Here is a 20,052-nt window from a genome sequence, read left to right on the forward strand (position 1 = left end):
TTGCATCTCGCTCATCTCAATATCTGCTGTGATACTCAAGTCATTTCGCTCAGTCTACCTTTAAGGTGCCTTAGAACGTAATGGCGCCCAATGTAATTGTATATCTTTTAGACTGCTGTATCCCAACAAGCTCTCTCTTTGCTGACGACTACACTAGGTGGACAGTGATGAGCTCCATATTTTGTTGTTAAGGGCATACAAACTCACTACGTGGCCTAAAGTATGTGGACACCTGCTCATTTAACATCTCATTCCAAAATCACAGGCATTACTATGGAGTTGGTCCCCCTTTTGCTGCTATAACAGCCTCCACTCTTCTGGGAAGGCTTTCCACTACATGTTGGAACATTGCTACAGGGACTTGCTTCCATTCAGCCACAAGACTATTAGTGAGGTCGGGCACTGATGTTGTGCGATTAGGCCTGGCTCGCAGTTGGCGTTCCAATTCATCCAAGCGGTTTCGATGGGGTTGAGGTCAGGGCTCTGTGCAGGCCATTCAAGCTCTTCCACACCGATCTCGACAAACCATTTCTGTACGGACCTCACTTTGTGCACTGGGGCATTGTCATGCTGAAACAGGAAAGAACTTTCCTCCAAACTGTTGCAACAAAGTTGGAAGCACAGAATCATCGAGAATGTCATTGTATGCTGTAGCGTTAAGATTTCCCTTCAGCCTCCCGAGTGGCGCGGTGGTCTAAGGCGCTGCATCACCGTGCTAGCTATACCACTAGAGATCCTGGTTCGAGTCCAGGGTCTGTCGCAGCCGGCCGCGACCGGGAGACCCATGGGGGGGCGCACAATTGGCCCAGCGTCGTCCGGGTTGTCTCTCCTAGACGTTTCCACTTCACAAAACAGCATTTACAGTTGACCCGGGCAGCTCTAGCAGGGCAGAAATKTGACAAACTGACTTGTCGGAAAGGTAGCATCCTATGACGGTGCCATATTGAAAATCACTGAGCTCTTCAGTAAGGCCATTCTACTGCCAATGTTTTTCTATGGAGATTGCATGGCTGTGTGCTCAATGGTGTACACCTGTCAGCAACGGGTGTGGCTGAAATAGCCGAATCCACTAATTTGAAGGGGTGTCCACATACTTTTGTGTATATATAGTGTATGTTTCTGATGATTGGATTAATGTTCAGTTCAACATTTATTCCCTTAGTCCTTACCCCCTAGCCACTGCTGTAGATCTGAGGGGACTGGATAGATTGATGCAATATGGCGAAACTCCAGCCAGCCAGCCATTCAGAAGGCAGAAGGAAGCTGTCTACTGGAGTTCCTAGTGTGTTGGGGACGATTTGGAATTCAACATAAGTCTGCATGTTGAAGTGACTCACCCACTTTGTTTGTGGTGGAGGTGTTGAGTTGTGCAATAACTTGACTTGTGGAAATACATGATCTGTCGGAGTGACTTTTCTGTGAACTTTTCAACCTCACAAAGTTGGCTGTGATGGCTTTGATAAATATGGATGGTACTCTGGAGTCGCACATCAGTGATTTTACTAAGAGTTCTGTTTGAACAATGTAAAAAAAATAAAGAAGTGTCCTTTTATATTTATTATGGAATACATTTTGTTATTGTATAATATACTGTATATATTCAGGCACTCTGCAATTTTATGAGTTACCGAGTTGTTGGACTTGGCACTGACTGTTTTCAATTTCAATGTGGAACATTGCTTTTTGCTTGAAATTGCATAGTCAATTGCAAGTCAAACTGTAAAATTATCATGTGCTTCTTTAGTGTTACAAAATACGGCAGCAAACTTTATAGCTAAGTAATTATATATTTGTAATGATATATTGTGCTTTGTCCACATTACTCAAACAAGTTACTCCACTCATGGTCAATTCGAATCCGTTCTATTTAAAACCAAAACTTGTTTTCTCTCTCTTACAGAAAGCATGCACCAAATGTGGCATTGAGACCCAGTGCAGTCAGAAGACAACCCAGTGGCTGTGCAAGATCTGCAGTGAACACAGAGAGGTAACGTACATCCCTACAACTGGATAGCCCATCTACAGTATACATAGAACTGCCAACTACATGCTTTTTGATTATTCTACTACACATTGATTAGGGGGTTACCCTATTAAGTAAACACTGTCCGTTTGAGAAAAGTGCAATAAAAATGGAGAAGCAAAATTGTATAATTTTATGGAAGTTCAGTAGCAACAGCCAGAGACAATGTAGAACCACAGACAGATACTACATGTCTGTAACTAGTTTACAGACTTCAGGCAGATTGCTGCAGGTTGGTTTTCCTCCAGGAATAAGGGTCTCTCGGGGCTTGATTTGGAGGCCCAGTGGTCATCAGCAGGGCTGGCCGGATCTGGATGGGCGTCTCACCACAGTCTTGTTTACAATGCACAGGAGCCTGATTGAGGGGAAACGGCTCTTGTCTTGCTGATTGCCCCCTATAGCAGGAACCTCGCGTCTGGTGACCCGTTGTGACTTCATGAAGTTTCTATGCCCTCACACGCTGGTTTCATTAGCTGTGTGGCTTTTTATGTGATTATCATAGCAGTGTGGATGAATCACTGCGGTGCTTATTGGTTGGGAGTAGGTCCAATGGTAGTTTATCCCCACACTCATATTTTGGGTTATGGAAATGTTCCTGTAATGCTGATAAAAGAGCGATAAGAGTGTTTACGATGAAGGGTTGTTTCGAGGGATGTGCCAGCACTGTAGTAWCGGCATGGAGCATTCTAGACCTCTCCGAGTACGTCATGTTTCCATCCAGGGATATTTTAATCTGAATTTATATTTTATGTTATCAGGTGTGTAACATTAAATCGTTCTCATTAGGGAGTATGAGTTTCTTCCTCAGAAATGCTAATGATGAATGTGCTGCTATGAGCCATTTATCCCCAGTGTAATGCTAATAAGATATCACTATCTACTTAGCACAAAAGAGGAGCAGGATTTCCCAAAGTGGTTAAACATTTGCATTCAATTCCAGTAGCTTTTCAAACCTTTTTAAGGATCTAGGAACAGCSCCGTAGAGAGTGATACAGTATGACTGACATCCAGATCAGTCTAGTCTCTGGCGTATGCCCTCCCATATATCAAAGGTTTTCTCCCGTTTAATCCTGTCATTCTCTCCACCTACATATATCAATCATGGATCAGGATCTTGATACCTGGCCATAGACAAAATGGATGTGCATTGTTTCAGCTTTTATATTGGTCATTCAAGCCAAACACCTTTTTGTGAAGCACAGTAACAGCAGTCAATGGACCATATTCACTCACTATAGGATTATTTTAACTGGCCTCTCTCAAGGAGACGTTTGTTTCATGTGTGGGGAATAATTAAACATCTGAAGCACTTAATATTACCATAATATTATTTCCTCCATATTATGTAGGCCTATATCCAGATTATTCAAGTAATTTGCCACTTTCCCCTGATGGAAAGCCATATCCCAGTAGTGCCCCCAAAAAGCTGCTTTGATGACCCAGAATTATTATTACCGTACAGCACATAACTTGTTGGTTTCAGGTAGGCCGCCTGTTTCTTCAAGTTTCTTTTCCTCCTGATGTATGGATCACTAGGCAGTCTGGACTGTAACAGGGGAGGTGGAGGTAAAAGGAGGACCGGGTGAGTTTTAGCGGAGAAATCACATGAGCTCATGAATAATTCCATGGCTGTGCAGGATTGAGGATTGAGAGAGGGCACTGTACCATAAAGACGTTTATGTAAAAATGTGCAAATGTTTTTGAACCACACACTGTGCGTCGAAAGGCAGTCTTCATTTTTCATTTCCCTCCGCTGTGAATCTGCTCCAGCAGATAGAGTCACTGTCTGAAAGGCAGTGTTTGACAGGGCACCTTATCGGCCTTCCTCAGATGATGGAGGTGCTTACTCAAAATGGCTGTCTTCAGTCGGATTTGGGCTCGGGCTGACATGCCTCTGTGGAGGCGCCCCTCCTGAGTTTAGTTTACCCCAGTTCTATTTTCTCAACTCTTCTCACTCTTTCTCTCTCTCTTCCTCTCTCTCTTACTCACTCACTCACTCACTCACTCAACTCACTCACTCACTCATATATATATATATATATATATTATATATATATATATATAACTGCTCAAAAAAATAAAGGGAACACTTAACAACACAATGTAACTCCAAGTCAATCACACTTCTGTGAAATCAAACTGTCCACTTAGGAAGCAACACTGATTGACAATACATTTCACATGCTGTTGTGCAAATGGGATAGACAAAAGGTGGAAATTATAGGCAATTAGCAAGACACCCCCAATAAAGGAGTGGTTCTGCAGGTGGTGACCACAGACCACTTCTCAGTTCCTATGCTTCCTGGCTGATGTTTTGGTCATTTTGAATGCTGGCGGTGCTTTCACTCTAGTGGTAGACTGAGACGGAGTCTACAACCCACACAAGTGGCTCAGGTGTGCAGCTATCCAGGATGGCATCAATGCGAGCTGTGGCAAGAAGGTTTGCTGTGTCTGTCAGCGTAGTGTCCAGAGCATGGAGGCGTACCAGGAGACAGGTCAGTACATCAGGAGACGTGGAGGAGGCCGTAGGAGGGCAAACCCAGCAGCAGGACCGCTACCCGCCTTTGTGCAAGAAGGAGCACTGCCAGAGCCCTGCAAAATGACCTCAGCAGGCACAAATGTGCATGTGTCTGCTCAAACGGTCAGAAACAGACTCCATGAGGGTGGTATGAGGGCCGACGTCCACAGGGTGGGTTGTGCTTACAGCCCAACACCGTGCAGGACGTTGGCATTTGCCAGAGAACACCAAGTTTGGCAAATTCGCCACCTGCGCCCGTGCTCTTCACAGATGAAAGCAGGTTCACACGCACATGTGACAGAGTCTGGAGACGCCGTGGAGAACGTTCGCTGCCTGCAACATCCTCCAGCATGACCGGTTTTGTGCGGTGGTCAGTCGTGGTGTGGGGTGGCATTTCTTTGGGGGCGCACGCCCTCCATGTGCTCGCCAGAGGTAGCCTGACTGCCATTAGGTACCGAGATGAGATCTCAGACCCCTTGTGAGACCATATGCTGGTGCGGTTGCTGGTTCCTAATGCAAGACAATGCTAGACCTCATGTGGCTGGAGTGTGTCAGCAGTTCCTGCAAAGGAAGGCATTGATGCTATGGACTGGCCTGCCCGTTTCCCAGACCTGAATCCAATTGAGCACATCTGGGACACATGTTCGCTCCATCCACCAACGCCATGTTGCACCACAGACTGTCCAGGAGTTGGCGGATGCTTTAGTCCAGGTCTGGGAGGAGATCCCTCAGGAGACCATCCGCCACCTCATCAGGAGCATGCCCAGGCGTTGTAGGGAGGTCATACAGGCACGTGGAGGCCACACACACTACTGAGCCTCATTTTGATTTGTTTTAAGGACATTACATCAAAGTTGGATCAGCCTGTAGTGTGGTTTTCCACTTTAATTTTGAGTGTGACTCCAAATCCAGACCTCCATGGGTTGATAAATTTGATTTCCATTGATAATTTTTGTGTGATTTTGTAGTCAGCACATTCAACTATGTAAAGAAAAAAGTATTTAATAAGAATGTTTCATTCATATCTAGGATGTGTTATTTTAGTGTTCCCTTTATTTTTTTGAGCAGTGTGTGTATATATATGCTTACTTTATGTCACAGTGTTGAGATACTCTGTGATAGCTGTGAGCAGTGCTTATCTCTAAGGGATAGGTCAAAAGCTTATCGGTTTTTAGGCTCATCTCATGCTCACTCGGTCGAACTCACCACTGTACGTGCGTTCTTTCTGGAAAATTATCCTTAAAATGATCATTGCCTTGCTGTTTCTGGTTGAGATCATTTGTGACCGACTACCTTGATTCAGTCTTATGTAGCAAAATTAGATGTATTATTTTTATTTTTTTACATTGGATAAAAGCAGAGAAATGGTATATCATACACCACATTTGAGAAACAATGGGAAGGTAATTCTGCTTTGAAAGTTGATAAACTTTGAATGTTTGGTACCAACTGGAGAGCTTTTCTTTGTMTACACCCATTCAGCATCGTTCACACCCTCTTAAGCTTTAGCCTGGCCCCATCTCTTTAAAGGTTGATCTGAGCATTCTGTACTAACAACAGCAGTCAAGCACCCAAGCTAACTGGCTAACTTGCTAGCTACTTCCAGACACAAAGAATGGCTTACTGAACATTACTCGCTCTAGTAGAGCTGGTTAGGCTGTTTTTATGTTTTCCAGGGTGTTGGTGACTACTACTGTACTGTCAGATTATGCTTTTTTGCCGACGTTTACTGACACCGGCCATATTCAACGGGTGTTGAGCGTTCGTAAATTCATCAGTTRTTCTGCGCTCTGGCACACTCAGACTAGAGTGCTCTGAAATCGGAGTAGATGGCCAGACTGAATTTATGAACGCACCCGAAATGGTTACTTGCATAGTGGAGTCTTTTGTTAAGACATGTAGCTAGCTAAAGAATTAACCATAATCCCAACTCATTACGTTACTAACCTGCATGAATCTGCAGGTAACTAACAAACCAGGTTCAATGTTAGCTAGTTAACATTAGGCTATAACTAGGCAAGCAAATGGCGCTGAGATACGAATAATAAGATCATACACGTAACGTTAGCTAGCGAGCCAGCCAGTTAACATTAGCTAGCTAGCTAGCTAGCTAACAGTACACTTTAACTTGAAATAAAAACGAATTTGTTGTTTATATATGTACAGTTGAAGTCGGAAGTTTACATACACTTAGGTTGGAGTCATTAAAACTCGTTTTTCAACCACTCCACAAATKTATTGTTGACAAACTATAGTTTTGGCAAGTGTGTTACGACATCTACTTTGTGCAYGACACAAGTAATTTTTCCAACAATTGTTTACAGACAGATTATTTCACTTATAATTCACTATCACAATTTCAGTGGGTCAGAAGTTTACATGCACTAAGTTGACTGTGCCTTTAAACAGTTTGGAAATTCCAGAAAATGGTGTCATGGGCTTAGACGCTTCTGATAGGCTAATTGACACCATTTGAGTCAATTGGAGGTGTACCTGTCAAGGCCTACCTTTAAACTTTGCTTGACATCATGGGAAAATCCAAAGAAATCAGCCAAGACCTCAGCAAAAAAATGGTAGACCTCCACAAGTCTGGTTCATCCTGGYTAAGGTGTATGTAAACTTCTGACTTCAACTGTATTTGAGACTGCGTTTAATTTAAGTTGTACAGCAGTTAAGAATTTGGGGATAAATTATAATGTTGATTTATCACTACAAGCAGCTAAATGTAACACAGAGTGCATAACAATGCCCCCTAGACGTTTGAGTGGCAGGGTAAGCAGTGTTACCTGGTTACCTAGCATAATACCAACATTACCACTCTCTGAGAATGACATTGAGATGCGCAACTGGACAGCATCTCATTGCTAGCATCTGATGCTATCTGTTGCTAGCACACCAGTATAATGACCACTGTGACACCGCCCGGAGGCTTTTACCATCTCTGCGCCTCATTCTCTCTGTCTGCTTCTCCCATGTGATGTTTTTATTAAAGGAGAAGAATGGAGACAACGCCAACACTGGCCAGATATGACTAATTAGACTGATGCTATCGCAACGTCCTGTGCTAGCATGGCCAGAGGCTAGCAAGCAGTGATGTCTGGTCTTACTCTGAGGGTTAGTTCTCATTCACTCCAAGCACATTCATGAACATGATTTTTAAAATTATAATACAAGAGGATGGCGTTTTTGTAGTGGGAGGTTTGGCTAATTAATGAAGAAATGACACATTATTTCACATATCTCATGTTTTTTTTAGATGTGGATGATAAAAGGATTTTTCCCTCTAATGTAACTGCTTTTTATTTGCCTCATATGATTAATGTGGTTTTGAATTTCTGGGCAGATACGATGACTGAAGCTTTCTGAAAAGTGTGCCTGTAGGACAGTCGGTGTAGCTGGTCGGTCGCTGACTGGCCTCTGTCTGAGCTCTTCTTATCTCAGGCCTGTGAAGTCTCCAGATACATCTCGGGATCTCTGCTTGTGTGTGTATCCCGCCATTTGGACATGTGAACCCACAAGCCGAGCTGGGCTAACAAAGTACCTCCTATCTGATCAACCCATGCCCTCTCTCCCAGGACATCTTGGTTTTATCACGTTTTTTTCAGCACTGATCCTATGGCCAAGTATTAATCTCCCCTTCCAGGGCCACCCTACTCACCCGCCCGCCTCCATCCTCACATCTGATCACCTCGCCTCCAAAGACAGCAGACTCACACCTGGGAATGGAAGAAGTCCAAGCACACTGGGATTGTGTGACGTCATGCAAAGTAACTTTTTGGGGAGATTAAGATTGTGTAAAGAATTCACTCAGTTTAAAAAAKATATATTTTTATGGTCCTTGGCTTATTGTGCTCCTCTTGATGAAGTTTAAAAATGTATCTTAAGTTTAAGAGTAAAATGTGTTTTTTATAGAATCAGATTGTTATGAAATTCGCATCTACGCCTACCCACAGTAAACAATGTATTCAGAAAGTACTCATTCACTTTTTCCAAATTTTGTTACGTTACAGCCTTATTCTAAAATGGATTACATCTAAAAAAAATCTCATCGATCTACACACAATACCMCATAATGATGAAGCAGTTTTTTTTTGCTAATTTCTGTATATATTTTTTTTGACAGAAATCCCTTATTTACATAAGTATTCGGACCCTTTGCTATGAGACTCGAAATTGAGCTTGGGTGCATCCTGTTTCCATTGATCATCCTTGATGTTTCTACAACTTGATTGGAGTCTACCTGTAGTAAATTCAACTGATTGGACATGATTTGRAAAGGCACACACCTGTAAGGTCCCACAGCTGGCAGTGCATGTCAGAGCAAAAACCAAGCCATGAGGTCGAAGGAATTGTCCCTAGAGCACAGATCTGGGGAAGGGTACGAAAACATTTCTGCAGCATTGAAGGTCCCCAAGAACACAGTGGTCTCCATCATTCGTAAATGGAAGAAGCTCGGAACTACCAAGACTCTGCCTAGAGCTGGCCGCCCGGCCAAACCTAGCAAAAAGGGGAGAAGGGCCTTGGTCAGGGAGGTTACCAAGAACCTGATGGTCACTCTGACAGAGCTCTAGAGTTCCTCTGTGGAGATGGAAGAACCTTCAAGAAGGACAACCATCTCTGCAGCACTCCACCAATCAGGCCTTTATGGTAGAGTGGCCAGATGGAAGCCACTCCTCAGTAAAAGGCACATGACAGTCCGCTTGGAGGCCAACAAGATTGAACTTGTTGGCCTGATTGCCAMAAATCACGTCTGGAGGAAACCTGGCACCATCCCTACGGTGAAGCATGGTGGTGGAAGCATCATGCTGTGGGGATGTTTTTCTGAGGCAGTGACTGGGAGACTAGTCAGAATCGAGGGAAAGATGAACGGAGCAAAGTACAGAGATCATTGAAACCTGCTCCAGAGCACTCAGAACCTCAGACTGAGGCGAAGGTTCACCTTCCAATAGGACAACAACTCTAAGCACACAGCCAAGACAATGTAAGAGTGGCTTCGAGACAAGTCTCCGTACTTGAACATCTCTATCGAACATCTCTGAAGAGACCTGAAAATAGCTGTGCTGCAACGCTCCTCATCCAACCTGACAGAGCTTGAGAGGATCTGCAGAGAAGAATGGGAGAAACTCCCAAAATACAGGTATGCCAAGCTTGTAGCGTCATACCCAAGAAGACTCAATGCTGTAATTGCTGCCAAAGCCGCTTCAATGAAGTGCTGAGAAAAGGGTCTGAATACCTATGTAAATGTGATATTTCATTTTTTTTTTTTTTTTATAAATTAGCAAACATTTCTGAAATCCAGTTTTTGCTTCATCATTATGGGGTATTGTGTGTAGATTAATGAGTATTTTTTTTATAAATCTGTAAGGTAACAAAATGTAAACAAAGCCAAGGGGTCTGAATACTTTCCRAAGGCACTGTATACTGTGTACTCTTCATTATCTGTTCAATGTTTAATCCTTCCGTGCCTTGTCTCAAAACATAAAATCAAAATTGCCCTGGGGGTTGAATAGACTATGCATTTGAACCATCTTTAGTGCCTGAAAGCACCAATTGCTGATTTTACGGCTTAGGGGCCCAGATATCAATCACTAAGAAGGTACCTGGAGGCCCCATTACAATAGAAATTATCATCAGAATAGTGCTCTTAATAATGGTCGTCACTCTTTCTTGTTTTTTTTAATCAGCTAGAGCTTCTCCTGTGAATGTAAAAGTGCTTCCATTAAACTGGAGTAAATCTGAATAAATGTAGACTAATGTCAATGATTCACTGTTGTGTGACATGTGTGACACCTGTTACCAACAATAAGTATGGTTTGCTCCTGAGGTCAATGCACCCAACTAGGGGAATGACTTAAAAACGTATTTAGGGAATTGGAGTGGATAGGATTGTGATGTCAACTCTCCGCAGGGCGAGATCTTGAGAGTTCCTCCTTAGCCTGGGCCCCGGCCCAGTGGCTGTGTACCCTGTTCCGGCCCGTCACTTTCCCCCCATTATCGCCGGAGRATTAGCGGTTAACGGTGAGCACCCCTCGTAGCCCCTCAATCTGTCCCGGGGCTGACCCTTTTTCGCTGTGACACAGTGGATCCCGGTGGCACTAATAGAGTTCTGGCTCACTGCTCCTCCCAAAGCACAGAGACTAACTCCCGATCCAGTCACCGGTCTGACTGGCCACACGCCGCACCCACAGAACTAATTTTGCGATACACTGCCACTCAACATGCAAATTAGCGATGTTATGATAGCCACTAATTAAAACGCCCAAAAGGAAATTGTTCACTGCGATTTCCATTTTATTTGGCATGTCTCGAAACGGTCCGATGGTGAAAGGGAAATTAGTGCTTGGCTAGGCATGGCACCATTGAAGAACAATTGGTAATTGGCTGCAGAAGAAGTACATTTTATTGGTAATTGTTTGTTTACCTGATGATAATTCTACTTATAAGCTTATCTCGATTTTTTTCTCCCATTGGTGCTCACTGGCAACTGTTGTAGTCTGAAGGGTTTAATGAAAGTGCTGTTACTTATTTTAGGACAGGTGGATGCTTTTTTGAAAGAGTAAAATAAGTTAATGTGCCTCTTATGTATGGCAAATTTTTCTGTTTTTGTCAGACCTGCCTGCAATTAATGACRCAATTTGTATTGTAACGCATAGAGGTGGCCATTCCGTAAGCATACACTTTGTTTCCCGCATGGTGAAAGACAGCAATTCTTCAAACTTCAAGAACAAGTCATCAGTGTAGTTGATTGACATATAGTGTCTTTGCGCGTGTTTACATGTTGAATTGACGAGGCAAACTCACTGACATGAGACTCATCCAAGATGTTTATCTTGAATTGAAAAGCAGGAGCTGATGACATTGCAATAGGATTGTTTGTCAAGCAAAGTAAGTTTGATTTCTGGACTCTAATTGCTTTCATTCTGTAATCCTCAACTTTATAACAGAGGATTTGCATATTTTTGTTGGAGGATGCTAGATTATACATTTGAACAAAACAGTTTTTCTGCTTATTATAGCCAAATACTAATTTGGGAAATTCCCTGTATTGCTTGTAATTACCACCTTCCTTGCATCATGCTTTCTTGTGATCAACCTCCTGTCGAAACGGTACCCAAAATAACATTCATTCTCAATGTCTTCTACATTTGTTTGTGTTCTCCAGGGGTGATTTCTGCTGTGTAGGCTATGTTATTTAGTAATGTAGATGTGTCACTGCATGCACACCCAGAGGAACCCATCAAACAGTATCTAAACAGTCATTTCAAGAACAAGAGGAAGCTGTGCTCAATCCAATAGGGGTTTTGTCAGATTCCCATCAGACACTAATCCTTGGTTCTTGGTGGAGCATGGACGCTAACAGCGTGGTGACTACGTGTTTAGACAGTATGGCTGACCCCATTTAGTTGACTGGGTCGATTGTTTGGTCGATAGGCTGTTGGTTGACCAAGATGTTTTTTTTGTCGAGCAGTCTAAAATGTATACAGTACCAGTCAAAAGTTTGGACACACCTCACTCTTTCTTGTTTTTTTTTAATCAGCTAGAGCTTCTCCTGTGAATGTAAAAGTGCTTCCATTAAACTGGAGTAAATCTGAATAAATGTATACTGTATACTCTGGGTTTCAAGGGTTTTTCTTTATTTTTACTATTTGCTACATTGTAGAGTATTAGTGAAGACATCAAAACTATGAAATAACACATATGGAATCATCAACTGTTCTGCCTGCGGCTATGGAACCCTGACCTGTGCTACCTGTCCCAGACCTGCTGTTTTCAACTCTCTAGAGACAGCAGGAGTGGTAGAGATACTCTGAATGATCGGCTATGAAAAGCTAACTGACATTTACCCCTTAGGTGCTGACCTGTTGCACCCTCGACAACCACTGCGATTATTATTATTTGACACTGCTGGTCATATATGAACATTTGAACATCTTGGCCATGTTCTGTTATAATCTCCACCCGGCACAGCCAGAAGAGGACTGGTCACCCCTCATAGCCTGGTTCCTCTCTAGGTTTCTTCCTAGGTTCTGGCCTTTCTAGGGAGTTTTTCCTAGCCACCCTGCCTCTACACATGCATTGCTTGCTGTTTGGGGTTTTAGGCTGGGTTTCTGTACAGCACTTTGAAATATCAGCTGATGTAAGAAGGGCTTTATAAATAGATTTGATATTGTGGCAAGAAAAGCTCAAATAAGCATAGAGAAACAACAGTCCATTATTACTTTAAGACATGAAGTTCAGTCAATCCGGAAAATTTCAAGAACTTTTAAAGTTTTTTTTAAAGTGAAGTCGCAAAAACCATCAAGCGCTATGATGAAACTGGCTCTCATGAAGACCGCCACAGGAAAGGAAGATCCAGAGAACTCTGCCTAGAAGGCCAGCATCCCGGAGTCGCCTCTTCACTGTTGATGTTGATACTGGTGTTTTGCGGGTACTATTTAATGAAGCTGCCAGTTGAGGACTTGTGAGGTGTCTGTTTCTCAAACTTCTCAAATGTACTTGTCCTCTTGCTCAGTTGTGCACCGGGTCCTCCCGCTCCTCTTTCTATTCTGGTTAGTTTGCACTGTTCTGTGAAGCGAGTTTTACACGGCGTTGTACGAGAGTTTCTTGGCAATTTCTCACATGGAAAAGCCTTCATTTCTCAGAACAAGCATAGACTGACGAGTTTCAGAAGAAAGGTCTTTGTTTCTGGCCATTTTGAGCCTGTAATCAAACCCACAAATGCTGATACTCCAGATACTCAACTAGTCTAAAGATGGACAGTTTTTTTGCTTCTTTACTCAGGACAGCAGTTTTCAGCTGTGCTAACATAATTGCAAAAGGGTTTTCTAATGATCAATTAGCCTTTTAAAATGATAAACTTGGATTAGCTAACACAATGTGTCATTGGAACACAGGAGTGATGCTGATAATGGGTCTCTGTACACCTATGTAGATATTTCATWAAAAAATGTGCCGTTTCCAGCTACAATAGTCATTTACAACATTAACAATGTATATATATWATTTTTATTTTTATTGCACATGAGACCTGTCTGATTCACGCCTGTCTCAGTGAGCTAATCCATTGCAGAGGCCGTGGGGATGGCACACCAGTATCACTAGTAGTACATTTACCGTTAATTCCCATAATTTCTCATCTTCAACTTTTGTTTGGTTATGGTCATTTCTGTTAATGCATTCAATGTTATTATTACAGTATTTTACCATTCTCMTTGTGGACACGTTATTTGCGGACCGCACAACCCAGGCTACACTTGTGAGGAACARGTTTTGTTTTTTAAAATTAGATTTAGGAGTTGTCAATTTATTCATTGTCGTTTGTTTGTAGTGCTCCTGTCAATGTTGCGTTATGACGCGCACCAGATTATAGATAAAAGTATGCCTAGGTTACTTGGCCTGTGCGCAATTGTAGGCCTTTAAATGTTTCCATTTGGGGTTCTAATAGTATTTCTGATTGTTTTAACTCACCAACATTGTGGAACTTCTCAAAGAAATGTTTTCTTCACCTCAAACAGCAAGGAAACAAAGTCTGTTTCTAGATCCTTTGAGAAGGACAATAGTCCCTCAATGTAGCCTATTTTGTGAAAGGGGGGAAAATGTCATGCTCTGATCTGGTGGAAATGTTATAAAATAGGCCTATTTAACATAGTTAGCAATAGAAGTTACTTTTATAATTTTGATTAACCACATGATAATGATTTTGAGATGTTAACATTATTATAAATTAAATGAAACCTTTCCACTATATGTGCATATAAAAATCATAACTGGCACGGTAGAAATAGTAAGATAAACTGGTACTCCAAATGAACAAGGTTGCCGACCTCTGGTGTAGCCTATTAGGAGCGTAACAGCAGGAGCTGGCTCCCTCGAGTCATTTGTGTGTAATTATTTAATCACAGTGTGCTTAAAGCATCAGTCAAGCTCAGTAGCCTACATATAGTTGATTTTATTAAAACACATAGCTACCTACACATTCTATACTTTTTGACCAAAATATATATTTTTAGTCTGTGACAGCCCTATTAGCCAGCAATGCAGGGTGGACATATCCTGTGCTTGTTAAACTAGATTAAAGCCCCATCAACATGGCAGCAGAAATAATGAAGGCCCATGTTATCGGACCTGATGTGGAGAAAGTTGCCGCACCACCGTTTACCCTTTCATGTTGTTCTTGAAGTGACAGTTGAGATTCCCCAGTAGACAGGCCACTGTGTTCGGGCCCTACCTCTGGAAGCATCTTGTCCCTCCCTTAGGCATATCAATAACAGCGTTGACATGCTCTTCCTTCACCGTAATGACTACTAAAATGCCTGTATGTACTTGTATTCTCATGTTTCTTTAAATCACATCACAGTTATTTAAAAAAAAAAAAATGTAGATTTTCTTTTATTAACAAAATTATTATTATCACTGCATTGTTGGGAAAGAGCACATAAAGTAATAATTTCACTATTGTTTTACACCTGTTGTACCCTGTGCAAGGGGTGAATAAAAGTTGAAAGTTTAGTCTTTGAAATTACTACTGTGATTAAATAATGAGGGAAATGGCGCCTGGCAGCTTTTACATTTGTGTCATGCTTCCTCCCCCGGCCATGACAAATAATTGTACGTAAAGAGGTCAATGCAATGAATCTCTGTCTTGTCTGTCATAAAGACAGGAAAATAATGCACCTGTGGGATTTTTGCATTTAAATGTGACATGTTTCAATTGGTTTTGTTTTCTGGCATGTTCATAGGACCGCTTTTGTTATATACATTAGCTTTCATACAGTGACTTTCTATTGGCCCAAGGCATCCCTGCTACTCTTCATGTAACCTATCCGTCAGTCCATTGTGTATGGTTCAGTGTCTTTGTTTTTCTCATTTAATTTCACCTGTCAGTCCCAAGGGATGTCATTGACAGATGAGGAGAAAATGTTACAGAAAGACAATTGACATTTTGTCACTCTGATGTTAGAGTTGCAGTGATCTACAGTGAAAATGGTGTGTCAGCTGAGCTGGTTGCTTTCCAACTGGCTGAAATCAATATTTCCAATTACATATGCCAATAAGCCCTAAAGTGGTTATTTACCGCATTAGAACATGGAGGTATGGATTTTTATAAATTACTATAGGTTATAAGAAAAGAAGGCATTTGTTTTTCAATGCAGTACTGTTTACTTGAGTTGTACATTTGAGCTATTCAGAACAGTGCACCCTCAGTCGTTCAAGAGTGTTCCCGCTGGGCCCCTGTAGCCCTGCTCTTGGGCAGTAATTCTATAGATACAGGCTGTAACCAGGCACTATACTATCATTACTACCCTGTGAAAATGCCAGCGAGACAATCCTACTTCTCATTCTCTTGCACTTTCCTGGCTCACAATGTCTGCAAAGTGGATTCCTCAAATGTAATAGTGAGAAATACACTCAGTATATCAAACATTAGGAACACCTTCCTAATTTTGAGTTGCACCCCCCTTTTGCCCTCAGAAGAGCATCAATTCGTTGGGGGCGTGGACTCATTGGGGCGTGCTTCCCAAAGTTCTGTCAAGTTGGCTAGATGTCCTTTGGGTGGTGGACCATTCTCGATACACTCGAGACACAAATCAGTGCGCCTGACACCTACTACCATTCCCCGTTCAAAGGCACTTAAAGCTGTTGTCTTGCCTATTGACCCCCCTCACAAYCCATGTCTCAATTGTCTCAAGGTTTAAAAATACTTCTTTAACTTGTCTACTCCCCTTCATCTACACTGATTTGAAGTGGATTTAACAAGTGACATCAATAAGGGATCATAGCTTTCACCTGGATTCACCTGGTCAGTCGATGTCATGTTTTGTATACTCAGTGTATGTGACAGACTCACACGAAAAACTGTGGAATCCAGAGGAGGAACATTTTTGGAATGCCAAACTCCTGTTGTTGATGTTCAGGGGTTTCGGGGAGCTTGCTTGCTTGCTGACACAAAAATTTGATAATGCAGTTGGCCGGCAGAGATAAGGAAAGTGGCTGCGGCCATTTGATAAAAGGGCTGGTTCTGTGGTTGTTGCCGGCTACGAGTGCGGCCAAGGTATGGCTGGGAGGTGGCATTTGCAAACTCTGGAGCAGCTGCTATCGGCCCTGACATTTTAGTGCCTGCTGTCCATTAGTGGCACAGTGGTGGTGCCCACAGCACTGAAAGGTGGTGAGCACAGTGCCCACCACCAGTCTGTTAGCATGTTAATGTCAGGACCCACTTGGCAAAAACTGGTTGAATCAACTTTGTTTCCACGTCGTTTCAACAACAAATAATTCAATATGATGAAGTTGAATCTACATGGAAAACTGACTGGATTTGCAAAAAATGATCAACCTAAGGGAATTTTGTATTTTTTTCACCCAACTTTTTTCCTAAATCCAATGAAAGGGTGAAATCTTTTGTTGATTTGACATTGAATTCATGTTAGTTTACAACTCAAACAAATGTACAGCAAAACTAGACGTTGAACTGACATCTCTGCCCAGTGGGGAGACTGTTTGTCAGTGCATCTCCAGACATTACGGTTGTGGCCTCTGGGAGTTTAGACATTGCTATTAGACCAATCTGAGTCTTTGAAATTATAGTTATTTTCCTCTTGGGTATTCGTGGAAAAGCAAGAGCTGCTCGCTCATAAAATTCTTGACTTCTGTGCCGCTGTCATTTCTTATGTCTAATATATGCAAATTGCACATTTTCAATGTTTGTCTGATGTGAGGTTGAGCCTCGCTCTTTGTAAACTAGGGCCATGTTCGGTATCCAGGAAACTGGAGAAAATGTATTAAAACGGAAGAAGTACTACTTGACCTTTATGAACGCACATATTTGTCCTCAAAATGGATCCCAGCCCTTCTGTATGTGTTTTCCAGGTGTGGAAGCGCTCTGGAGCCTGGTTCTACAAGGCCCTGCCCAATTACGTGCGCCCAGGGAAGGAGGGGCAGAGTGGGGCTGCTCTCGGACTGCAAGGGGCCCAGAGAGGAGGGCAGAAGATGGCCAAGAGTTCCACAGTCAGTCAGACCTACACATGGGCATACAGCAAAGGTCAGTCATTCACTCCCCATGTCCACTGTATTAAAGCCTTATGTCCTTATTTGGAATAGTTTAAAATCTATGGGTGAATTTGGTGTCATTGCGGCTTCTGAGACATGCATAGAACTGAATATAATATAACCATCAGTTCTTTATATACAGTACCAGTCAAAAGTTTGCTCATTCAAGTTTTTTTTTTAAATTTTACTTTTTTCTACATTGTAGAATAATTGTGAAGTCATCAAAACAATGAAATAACACATATGGAATCATGTATAAACAAAAAAAGTGTTAAACAAATCCAAATATATTTGAGATTCTTCAAAGTAGCCATCCTTTGCTTTGATGACAGCTTTGCACACTCATGGCATTCTTTCAACCAGCTTCAAGAAGTAGTCACCTGGAATGCATTTCAATTAACAGATGTGCCTTGTTAAAAGTTTAATTTGTGGAATTTCTTTCCTTCTTTAATGCGTTTGAGCCAATCAGTTGTGTTGTGACAAGGTAGCGGTGGTATACAGAAGATGGCCCTATTAGGTAAATATTTTGACTGGTACTGTATTTGTACACCCCTTCAAATTAGTGGATTTCGCTATTTCAGCCACACCCATTACTGACAGGTCTATAAAATCGAGCACACCGCCATGCAATCTTCAAACATTGGCAGTAGAATGGCCTAACTGAAGCGCTCAGTGACTGTCATAGGATGCCACCTTTCCAACAAGTCAGTTTGTTATATTTCTGCCCTGCTAGAGCTGCACCGGTCAACTGTGAGTGCTGTTATGGTGAAGCGGAAACGTCTCGGAGGTGATAGGCCACACAATCTCACAGAATTGGACTGCCGAGTGCTGAAGCGCGTAGTGCATAAAAATMATCTGTCCTCGGTTGCAACACTCACTACCGAGTTCCAAACTGCACAATAATTGTTTGTCGGGAGCATGTTCTCTCGAGTGATGAATCACGTTTCATCATCTGTCAATCCGACTGACTAATCTTGGTTTGGCAGATGCCAGGAGAACGCTACCTCCCCGAATGCATAGTGCCAATTGTAAAGTTTGGTGGAGGAGAAATGATGGTATTTTGCTGTTTTTCATCGTTCGGGCTAGGCCCCTTAGTTCCAGTGAAGGGAAATCTTAAAGCTACAGCATACGATTACATTCAATATGATTCTGTGCTTTCAACTTTATGGCAACAGTTTGGGGAAGGCCATTTTCTGTTTCAGCATGACAATGCCCCCGTGCACAAAGCGAGGTCCATGCAGAACTGGTTTGTCAAAACCGGGGGGAAGAACTTGACTGGCTTGCACATAGCCCTGACCTCAACCCCATCGAACACCTTTGGGATTAATTGGAACGCTGAGTGCGAGCCAGGCCTTTCGCCCAACATCAGTGCCCGACCTCACAAATTATTTTGTGGCAGAATGAAAGCAAGTCCCCGCAGCAATGTTCCAACATCTGGTGGAAACCCTTCACAGAAGAGTGGAGGTTGTTAAAGCAGCAAAGGGGGGACCAACTCCATATTAATACCCATGATTTTGAAATGTCCACATACTTTTGGTCATGTAGTGTATGTCATTTTCTTAACCCATCTCGTGACTAAAGGACAGCATAGGTTTCATGCTAGCTAATCTTGAGTGTTAGCCTGGGAGAAATTACAGGAGAGACGGTTGGGACGAAAATAACGCAATGTTAACTGACCTGTAATAAAAAAATGTAAAAGGTTAAACACAGGCCGTTGTCTCTAGTTACTTTATAATGTTAGCAAAATATCAACCAAGTGAATGAATGTTTAAAAATGACATATGACATCATTATGCCTTAATCAATCGACTTGATGGGTCAGCTTCTCACATAAGCTCTACTCAACAGGTTAGTGGTTACGAATATATATATTTATGATTCTGGGAGTCAGTTACCTTATGGAAATGTGTTGAGTTTTCCACTTGTGAAGAGGAGCGCGCATGACAAGGACAGCTGGAGTGTACTTGATTGGTAGCGCTAAGCATGAATTGTAATTGAAAATGGTGAAAAACATCTCCTTATTCCAATGCTTAATATAAATATTATGTGATACAATATGAATTGGACTAAAATGTAAGGCAAAATATTGCGGTCGTGCCACATTGCAAGGTTGACGCATTGGTTCATTTTCAGACATTTCTAACCTATAGCGTTCATAATTCAAATCGACACAAACATGACATTATGTCTGATGGTACCTGTACACATGTTGAAAGTAACAAGCATTAGAAACCTGAAACTTGGAGATAAGACRTATTGTGCACTTCTCGCCAACTCCTCCTTTTATTGCTTTATCCTCAAATGTTTGTTTTTTTTCTCTCCAAATGCATCCAAAGGAACTTTGTGACGGGAGCCTGAACAAACGAGGACCCATGTTTTCAAAGTCTCCTGTTTTGTCGGCCTCTTATCTTAATTGGACAGTTCCCATGGAAGACTGGAGCTCTTTTAGAGAAACAAGGTTTAG

The 20,052-nt window shown here is 42.2% G+C and overlaps 1 protein-coding gene across 3 annotated transcripts in view; it reads left to right on the plus strand.

Annotated features, from left to right (window-relative positions):
• LOC111981685 (double C2-like domain-containing protein beta) overlaps positions 1-20,052 on the plus strand; it is a 311,631-nt gene that overhangs the window by 25,669 nt on the left and 265,910 nt on the right. For all 3 annotated transcript variants that reach the window (XM_024013086.2, XM_070449338.1, XM_024013087.2), the window contains 2 exons: positions 1,901-1,987; positions 17,409-17,580. In XM_024013086.2, the coding sequence (XP_023868854.1) occupies positions 1,901-1,987; positions 17,409-17,580 (259 nt within the window). The remainder of the gene's footprint in view (positions 1-1,900; positions 1,988-17,408; positions 17,581-20,052) is intronic.

This window comes from Salvelinus sp. IW2-2015, linkage group LG20 (assembly GCF_002910315.2).
Source record: "Salvelinus sp. IW2-2015 linkage group LG20, ASM291031v2, whole genome shotgun sequence".
Lineage (NCBI taxonomy): Eukaryota > Metazoa > Chordata > Actinopteri > Salmoniformes > Salmonidae > Salvelinus > Salvelinus sp. IW2-2015.